At 39.2% G+C, this 10,535-nt stretch overlaps 1 protein-coding gene across 1 annotated transcript in view; it reads left to right on the forward strand.

Annotated features, from left to right (window-relative positions):
- The first annotated feature begins 3,096 nt into the window (after positions 1 to 3,096).
- hif1aa (hypoxia inducible factor 1 subunit alpha a) overlaps positions 3,097 to 10,535 on the forward strand; it is a 13,562-nt gene continuing 6,123 nt past the window's right edge. Inside the window, exon 1 of the mRNA XM_031847153.1 lies at positions 3,097 to 3,358. Coding sequence (XP_031703013.1) covers positions 3,327 to 3,358 — 32 coding nt within the window. The 5' untranslated portion in view covers positions 3,097 to 3,326. The remainder of the gene's footprint in view (positions 3,359 to 10,535) is intronic.

Below are 10,535 nucleotides of genomic sequence, written 5' to 3' on the forward strand. Positions count from 1 at the left end.
ATATAGGTCAAACTCCGTAAGAAAAACTTGGCATCAGTCTCAATGATTCTCCTTGCAATTGAATAACCCAGGCATGTTGAGGATTATGCAACGCTTCATCTGAGGTGAAATCTCTGTGGTGATTCACGCTGACTCAGACATCCAAAACTTTTGAGATTTCGCCACACAGGGGAACAATGCTGGTATGGTGTTTGCCAATTGCCATATTCAAGTGAGTCTTGGTGCGTCTGAAGTTTTCTCAAGAGTAACAGTAATCATTTAGTAAGCTGCTCTCTGCTTACACAGACACAAACGCACACACAAACACTCTCTTTCTCCTTTTCTCTCTCTCTCTCTCGCTCTCTCTCTTTCTCTCAACAAACGGAGCCTTTGAAAGCTTCCAGGTCCGTGGGCAGACTGCCTGGGTAATGAGAGCTCAGGCGGGGGCATTTTCAAACTTGCAAATCCCATAAAAGTTATTGAATACCCTCCCTGCTGAACACTTAGACCACCCTCAATGTGAAAATATTAAAATTAGGAGGAGACAGAGAGAGAGAACCTAAAATGTTAACCCTTCGGTACAGTAACTTTGGCATCATCATGGTGAGGGCCTTCAACAGTTCATTTTGTGATTGCAAACCTGTAGACTAAACAGGAAACCACACTGCGTCATTACCGTTGGCTTTGTTTGAAACAGGAAGACACAAGAAGACAAGAATTATGCTTTTGGGACACTTTAAGAAGCGTGAATACAGTATGTGTTGTTGCTGACAACAACAAAGGAAAAAAAGACACTTGCATTGAAAGGTATATTGTGTTCCCTGTGTTGACCTTTCAGAACGGAGGTTAACTCTTCCTGTTAGTTTCAAGGAGGAAGTCTTCAGTTCTCCACATTACATCTGTTTATCTTCTCAGCCCCATATCCTGTTGAGAACTGTGTGGCTGTATACTGTGAATTAGTATTGTATATGGTTTAGTCTAATCTGAAACTGGAAGCAGTGCTGCTATGCTTTTACAGCACAAAATAAGAGCTAATGCAAAGCAATGTTTATTTACAAAAACAAATTAAAAATGGTTTCTAATAATGCAACTGAACTTTCCTAACAAATCCTGTTGAACAGCATTTTAACTTTAAAACACCTAACTTTTAAAAAGTGCATTGATCTCAGGGATTTAATAGCATCCAACTTATCTACTTAAAGCGTTCCTTAACAAACATGGGCGGTGAGCTCTATACAAAGAATGGGACATTGGATTAAATGACTTGAGTGTTTGTTTACCCATTAACGGGACCCCGTTTGGCAGCTTTCCTCAGGTAATGTCTGAATGAGAGGAAAGATGGAGGAGCCTTGTCTCAGCTTCTATTACTGAGACTGACTGATGTCTGCCAGCAGTGCCTCTTCACTGCTTGATTGAATCACTGTTTGACTCTGCTGTCCTGCCTGTAGGATTGATGCCCCGAAAGTAGCAGAAGAAGAAATAAAACTACACAGACATCACCTAAGTGATTCTCTGTAGAAATCTTAATGTTTCCTACTTGTTGGGCTTTTTGTGCATCTGCACAAAGTTCCAGAATCCAATCAGATGATGACCATTGTTACAATAACAATGCAATCTTTCTTGTACATCTCAACATTTCTCTTTAAAATGATTATATTAATGTTGTTTCACAGCACAGAGTCCCATCAGTGTGTTTTCACTGAACTCCCAAGACATAAGAAAAGTTTTTGCGACAATAATAAACTAGCTTTTCATAAGTTTGCTCACTATAAATATGTTACAAAAATAATCTCACACCGTTTGCTATTGCAGAGATAACTGGCAGAGCTTGGAATATAACACCTTTCTGAAGTGACCAAAAGAATAGAAAGCGGTGTGGCTAGCATCGTAGACAACTTCCAGACTATCGTCAAGTTAAACTAAATACATAAACATTATTTGATGCAACTGAATAATCTGTAACACTCAGGATTGAAAACAGGCTCAGTCATTGCTGCTGAAGTGCTGCTACTAGCGTAGTGTAAGACCCATATGAATCCTTATATAATTTTCCACTGATTTTCTTAGTCACACTCTGGTTTATTGGCCTAAAAAATAAATTCACAAGGCATAGCAAAGCTACTCATGGCTTTTCTGGTCATGTGTTTGTTTGTTCTCAAGTCAAAGTCTGCTGCTCTGACACACAAACTGACGTGTTGTGCCACCCAGCCAACAGTCTGGCGAAGCTTTGCTTAAATGCGTCACTTTCCAGATGTAACAAGCAATATGTGCGTAGTAAGAGGACAAAAACTGTTAGGCAATATAGCAATTTAACATCTAATGAGGAGTGAACTTGGGTTGGGAAATCAATTTCCTAATATTTTACTTTCCCAAAGCTGTATCACAGTTGATGTGAATAGCTGCCAAACAGTGGTATGGGATGAGGAGCCTGACAGGAAAGAAATCTCAAACCACTTCAGGAGAATAACCAAAACCATCACCAAGCCAGTGAGTGTGATGTGGATTCTAGTTGAAACCCCTCAAATGCACACATCTGAGTAATGCTAAAATGCGAAGAGAAAATATGTCTAAAACATACAAGCAAGTAAGCAACTAATTAAAGTCACAACAATACACTTTAACTTTTGAAAAAGGATTAACCCTTAAGTTTGAAATTCTTGAAAAAAACTAATTTGGACAATGTGGGAACTGGAGGGGGACAGGGCAGGGTCCGTTTGGTGGGGGAGGCAAAGACGAGGATAGTGTTTCATGTTGTGCATTTTTGGTTAAAAAACAGTTTAAATTTGCCATTTGAAGAGTACTAAGTAAAAGCACAGCAGCGTTTATCCTGGGACACTTAATAAAAGGCTTTTAATATCAAAACACCCTACAACTATAAATCTGAAGGAACATGACAGGAGTATTAAAACCAAAAGAGACATAAACAGCACTCTACTCCGTATAGCCCTGTAAGGTCTATGTTGGTGTCATAGACGGACAGTTGAATCAAACACTGTATGCCAAGTGTAGTCGACATTTACAGTTCATGCTTTGTTTCCTCTGGCTTCACCAGGCTTTCTGTGCGCGTCCTCGATGGAGAGGGCATGTGACTGCGCGTCCCCGCGGAGCCAGGAGGAGTGTCTGTACGGTGTCTCTCACCAGCGTGGCACTGTCTCTGGAGAAGAGGAGGCAAATGTGATGGTGTTTAGCGGATGAAAACACATTTAAACAGTGAGAACTCAAAGCGTTTGAGGATTTTACGGACTCACACCAGTGAATAATCGCGGGGTTTTTGGTAAATTTCTCGACGGGCGCGGACACAGCTTGATACTGAGAGAGAGACTCAACTCTGGTCCTTTCGTCCTGACATGGACACAGGAACTGTACCAGAAAAGAAAAGGTAACGGAAATGCTAACGTCGGGCAATGCCACGCAGCAGGCTAACTCAGGCTCGTTTAAGAGCTAACATAACAACTTTGGTCTTCGATTGGGGTTTGACTGCTACTCGTGATGTGACATTATGTGCTTTATTTCAACGTTTACTGATAGTTTTGTCTGTTTGTTCGACACAATGCGTCTGCTAACGACGCTATTATCGTTAGCAAGCTACTAGCTAGCTTCCGCAGAGCTGTTGACGTTGACCTGTTGACATACCAAGCTGCAGGTGTTTATTTTGATAAAATCTGCTTTGAAATTAAATAGATCTTGAACAGCTATCGTTACTACCGGTTTGTTTTTGATCTGTGTTGAGATCTCCTAAATGTAATACCTAGCGTAAGGTTTACTTAGAGTCTGACACATGTGTTAGCTTTAAATCCACTTTATAGTAAACTAACTGCTGTGTGATGTGACATACTGTTTGTGTGTAATGTGCCAACCATGATAGTGTTCATCGTTGAGAAGCTGCCGGCGCTAGTCACGTGACAGTGGTGTGCGGTTGCTGATGAAATATTTAGGGTTGAGTGAAGTTGGCGTTGGTTTGAATTTCTCTTTTTTGTTTTTTTGTCCTGGAAGCAGTTCATGGTAAAGTTTAATTAGAGAAGTTATTATAATTTATTTCAAGTTACCATGTAAGTGTACGCGGAAAACTTGTTTGGTAATAGTCGGATTTAACACTACTTTTAATTCCACTAAATTGTTCTCACCACCTGTAATCATCAGCAAAAAGCCCAAATATTTAGCTGCTGAGTCTGTCTGCAGTTGGGTTATCAATCCTCATTCGGACATCCAACACTTTGAGATGATGTATTAAATATTTTTTTATATAATACATGATATTAATGATTCACTCTTAACCACAAACAAAATAGATGTTTATGTTCTGACTAATACATTTTTTGAAAATAATTTTCTATCATTGAGTAAAACTCAAGCTTGGCAGAGTCTGCATTATTAAGTGTAATGTTGACCTTCGTGGTTTTTCTTGACATGCTTTTGTTAATAACATAGTAATAATTAGTTAGTATTGACTTTAGAATAGGATCATTAACACTTTGCTGTGCTTTCAGCAGATTACTGAGGGCCTTTATATCATTGACAGACACACTAAATATGTGGACTTGTGCTGAAGAAAGCTTGATTTTTGCAACATATCCGTCCTGGTTCCACTTACTGTACAGATCCAGATGGAGGGAAAGGTGGTTCCAATAGAAACAGCAGGTGCAAGACCGAAAAGTCATCTAAAAATATAGACAGTCCTGAAAAAAAATAATTACATGTAATAGAGCAGAGTCTTGATAGTGGGCAGGGAACATGGGGATGAGGGGGTGAAATAGCAGGAATGAAATTCTTCCACAGAGGACAACACAAGAAAACTTCAAAGAGTGTTGTCTTATTTAAAAAATGGTCATAGAGGAGGATGTGCTTTGCACCTAGGTTTCCTGTACAATCTCTTGGTAAAGTTAGGTTAAAATGGAATTAAAGGGTCCTCCTAAAATGACCTTGTGTTTCAACAGTTGGTAATGGTGTCTTTGAAAAAAGTGTAAACTCAACATGGCTGCTAGTTGTTTCACAGAGCTTAAGTTTCATTCCACATACTTAAGTCCTACTGAGCTGTTGTTAAGATCTTGTTACGGCTGTTGGTGTTATGCACTTGTACCAAACTTGCGTGGCATGTGTTACTACCGGGGTATTCAATTAAAATTCAGCGAGGTCCAGTTAGAGAGAATTTCCTCATAGAAAGGTTCATCAAAATAATGTCTAACTTGTGCTGTGACTTATGATTTAGTCAATCAAAAAAGCCACGATGTCCATATTTTTCTCATCTTCTAAAAAGAGAAATCTGTGTGCAGGGACTTTATCTGTTGAAACTACTTGTTTCAGCTCTAGTTCTCTCTGTTAACATCAGTGTTGGACAGTGAATTACTGTGTTAGGATTCTGATCATATTGGGCTCTTAGATTGTTTATTTTGTGTGCCTTCATTTCGGATGCGAGTGGATTGGTTTGGTCAAAAGATGTGTGCTTTGTCTCGTGGTGGCGCTTCACATTGCCGCTTTCAATAACTGTCACGGTTTCTGAATATACTGGTCGTACTGGTTTTGAACTGCCCTTCGGAAGAATGAAGATATAAGTCTGTCCATTCCTGTTTAAGGCCTCTGGTTTTGCTGTCCACACTTCTCTTCTTGGCGAACCCAATGTGAAATAACTGTTGGGTCTCTCTCGTGTGTGTGTGTGTGTGTGTGGGGGGGGGGTGTGTGTGTGTACATGTCACTGGAGTTGCGACGCTTATCAGAATACACATATTTGATTGGCTGAGTAGTATTTACAATTTACAACGCATGTAATTGGTCGGTGTGTTTTTTGGACCACTGAATGAGTGCCGTAAAGGCTGGAAAAGCTGCGCCGGTTAAAATAAAAGTAAATCATTTTCAATTATCTATCCGGTTACAAGTCCAGGTCCGGAATACAACGACGTTTGGGTCCGGAACCGGACCGCTGTCCACCTATTAGTGACCCCTGTGTTCATGTGTCTTATTTATAGGCTGAACAGTTAAATAGTTTGCATGTAGTTATCGTCCTTAAATTCAGTTTGGTGGGGATGTGTTGTCATAGACTGCATCCCATTGTCCGATAGGCTCACTTGGTATAGGCCTAAGATAGGTTCAATAACTGGTTTAGTCTCAATAAATAGCTTTGTGTTATTTGTTTTTATCTTAGTAGAAATCAAGAGTCGTGGTCGGTTTGATGCAGTTCAAGCTGGTATCTGTGAGGTGCCTCTGTGGTGTGATATCAGTCTCATCTCTTAATCACTGGGGCTTGACGTCAATAGGAGGAGCCAAATGTGTTTTGCGATTCACTGCCTGCCAATTTGTAAATTGCCCTGCGGTTTATTGTTGGAGTACTTGTTCAGGCTAGTAAGAACTTGAAAAGGAATTGGTGTCTCGTTGGTTGTGTTTGCACATCTTGTAACTAAAGACAGAAATAAGAAAATGTGCACTGAAGGCTTTAAAAAATAAATAAATAATAATAACAAACTGATAAATCTCTGCTTTCTTTGGATGTTCATTGAAGTTAATCGAGCTAGCATGTTGCTGTGTTTAAAAATGTGGAGAGGTTTTTGCCAGTGAGCTATATAAAGGAAAACAAGCAGTTGAAACTTCCTAAACTTTAATTGTGAGGTCTGAAAAATTGCAATAAGATGTTTAATGCCACATGTATCTGTGTAAGGACGCATCTTTTGTTCACTGTCTTTATTCAAACACTTTGTCAAAGCCACTGTCAGCATGGCTTTGACAAAGTGTTTAAAAACAATGAAAGGAAGCAAGTTTGAAAACAATACCTCGATGCGTCATTTCTTCAACAGACTGCACATTTATAATTTGTCGTTGAATATATTTGCCACTGTGCTCATTAGGTTGTACAATTTAACTATGTACGTTACTACTACAAAGGTTAGTGTCCACAATGTGCCCAAATAACATTTCAGTATTTTATTTGATATTGCCTTGGATTAATTGACCTAAATCTGGATTCATATGGGGATTTATGTTTCTTTTTTTAGTTTTGGGCTCACGGATGATGCCACTGTCTGTCAACAAATAATAATAACTATAAATAATGATAACTATGAACTACATTATGATGCCAAATCGTCACAAATAACTTTAAGTGATGCTGAAGAATAGCCATATTTAAATTAAACTCATGTATTTTGAAAGCACTGAGACACTATAGCACTATATCTTTTTGGTAAACTGTTATCTAATTGGTCATGGGTTGGAAGGCCAAAGCAGGTCAGCAGCATCAATGTTAAATGTTCTGAAACTTTGACTTTCGACCCGTCTCCCAGGACCCTCTCTTTCCCTCATCAAAGTAAATCCTGTCCCTGCAAAATTGCATTAGTAGTAAAATGTAAAAGAATCAAGCATTTATGAGTGTCTGCTATTTTAATATATCATATTGTCATGCAAAGCATCGGTCGGTTTCTCCAAGGCAGTATTTTTAACGTTCCCAAATATCCCTTTTCCATTGAACACACGTCAGAGATGAGGCTTCGTAAATGATAACACGTGGAAAGTTGAAGTAAAATACTTGATCAGTCAGAGGCTGTACGATCCCTGTTGGCCGAGTCAGACTAGACTCTCCAATGGACCGTGTTTTTTTGTGAAGAATGAATTGTGTACGTTGCACTTGGTGGATGTATGTGGGACAAATCTAATCAGTTGTAGTTGACTTTGATTTATGTTAGCTTGGTGAATGAAATGATGTGAGTAATGTTTGAGTATGTTTGCCAGGACCAGACCTCTTGATAGGCAAGAGTCCCTTTTGAAAGTAGTCAATAATAATTCATATTATTGACTACTGTGAACTTATTTATTAACGGTTATATTGTACAATATATCGTACTGGTTTTGAACTGCCCTTAGGAAGAATGAAGATATGAGTCTGTCCATTACTGTTTAAGGAATGTTTAAGGTTTATTGTGTACGAGGACTAACAAAAACTGATTTAGCTTCAAATTTACACCAGGAGTCTGTTGTAGTTTAAAATGGGTCAAACTCCAGTAACTCTCTGCACAGCAGTAGTAACGACTTTAACACCTGATACTACCCCGTATGCTAGCTTTTTATTTTCCTTTTTAAGGCTTCATAAACTACTTTATTTAAAGATGTTGGTACTACGGTAATAGCAAAATACTTGAGAATTTAGGGGAAACCACTACTATGCTGTTCCCAGAAATGTCACACACTACGTATATTGATATCATGGCACAGGTTCATTTGTGAGTAAAGGTTTTACTTTCAGTGTTGCTTTGCGTTTCATATTGGGTCGAGGTTTTAGTTGTGTTGGATTATATAATGGATAAGACAATGTTTATTATGGCACTACAAATGATTGACAGACCGTGAGAACATTTCTCTAGCAAAATAGGTCAGCCCGTAGTAACAGCATACACAACTCTGGTAGCATTGGCGAGGCTCACTTTTCTTTTTATGCGGTGTTTTCCCAATAAGCTCTAATCCACTCGCTCACATCTGTTAACAACTTAAATAGATGTTGTTTACATAATAGCATATTTCTTAACAGAAAACAACACGAGTGTAATTAAAGCGGGGCTGGACATGTGATTGTGTATCCAGTGAGGCATATCAAGCAGAGGGCTGCTGGGCATTCATGACCATGTGCATTAATAGTGTTACGTAACGGTGACTTTATATTAACATCAAGGGAACTGTTTCATTTCATTGCATGTTTCATGTATAATACGTTTTAGCAGTTTTCTTCTCCCCCGTAGTTGAAAACGTCTTTATAATGAAGTATCACAATACTGAAAATGATTCTTTAATATTGGATCCTGTGAACCGATTTATGCTTTCAACACAATCTGCTGTCTTTTGTGATCTGTATGTTTGAATAAGTACAACGGACTTTACGTACTAACATTCTCTGTTATTGTGGTAATACACAGTGGCGCAGACACTGAACAGTTTGCCGTGTTGAATGCAGGACTCCCTCTATTCAGTGGAGCTGTATTACAGCTGAACTTAATTTGAGTAACATTTGCATAAAGTTGTGTGATACAATATGGGAGCAGCCACTACAGAGGAATCAATTTGTCTACAGGCCTGTACTAATACATCATCTGGCCTCCAGGGGGACCACAGTTTATAAATGTGTGTGGAGTTTATTTCACCCTGTGACGATACATGAACTTACATGAATGTAGGTCGGAGGAGGTGATTGTTACTGTACGAGCCAAAAGTCAGACTGTAAGAAAGGAAGTGTAATACAACACAGAGGTAGCATAACTCTGAGATTATCTGTCATGATGTCTGGATCTCCTGTGGAGTTGACAGAAGATATCGTAAATATTTGTCAACGGTATTGTATTGCAACTGTGCAAACATGTGGGTGACTGTATACAGTTGTAGCTGTAATTGCAGTCTGGGTTGAAACATGTTTATCTTCCAGTACACACGGACTCACTAATCCTTGAGAGGAGGAAGATTCTTGTTTTATGCTCCACCAAGAACCTCAGTGACGATCATTTGTCTCCGTGGGCATTTGTCATCAAATGGGAATTACATGAGGATGGAAAGGTATCCAGTAGAATTGTGGTTGAGCCATGATTAAAGATGGGTTGGGTTGGTTGGTTAAAAAGAATTTCAGAGGTTTGAAAAGTGGTTTCTACTTCGTTTTTGTGTTTTTTTTCTGCAGTTGAACACCCAGCTCCTAGTGCATTTGTGCAACTATGTACAACTGTTTGCATACAAACATCCCCACGTGTTTACAGACTCACAGGTGTTTTTCTCAGGTTTAGGTTTCGGTTGTTGACGCTGCCTACGAGATAAATGTTACGCTCCGACTTTTTACCCAGAGGAGGTTTTTATTTTTCCGTATTTGATGTAAAGTTTTGATCCAAAAGCATTCCCTTCTTTACCCGAGGAAAGCTCTGTCTGCAGCCCTGCCAGATGATCTGATATGCAGGAGTGTGATTTCAGTCAGCCGGTCCATTTTCTTGCGAGAGAGCCTTTAAATAACAACATGTCCTCGGTCAATGCTATAAGTATATCACAGATCAATTTCAATTAGGTGTACATTTCAAAAGCCACGGGCTTTTAAACTGCCATCTCTGTTGTGGTGATGCTGCCTCGGTGTCATCTAAATGCTTTGGAGGTTATGGGGTCGTGGTTGTGAGAGGGGATAATGGCAGAAAATCAGTCAGGTTGACTATTATGTTGCACATTTAGAGTCTATTTATGTTGGTGGTCACATCATGAGAGTTGCCCACGTGCTCATCAATACGAATAAAAACTCAAAGCAGTGCTTGGCTTAAAAGCCACGGTTGTTCCATTGTTAGACACATCAGTAAAATAAAGGGAATACGTGAATTGTGTCCTTTTTAAAGTCTGCTGTTCTTCTCATTTTAATATACTGTAATGTCTTAAGAACTTGTTTACAGTGTGTTGAGGGTCCATTAGACTTTGGATAAATGCTTGATCTAATATGGGGTTAGCACAAGCGGTAAGAAGTTATGAGGCATGCTAATGGAAAATAAGACCGTTTGTTTGTCCTGGTATTGAAGGTGTTGTGTGTGTGTGTGTGTGTGTGTGTGTGTGTGTGTGTGTGTGTGTGT

The sequence above is a fragment of the Anarrhichthys ocellatus genome, unplaced genomic scaffold (assembly GCF_004355925.1).
Source record: "Anarrhichthys ocellatus isolate YVR2014 unplaced genomic scaffold, GSC_Weel_1.0 scaffold7, whole genome shotgun sequence".
Classification (NCBI taxonomy): domain Eukaryota; kingdom Metazoa; phylum Chordata; class Actinopteri; order Perciformes; family Anarhichadidae; genus Anarrhichthys; species Anarrhichthys ocellatus.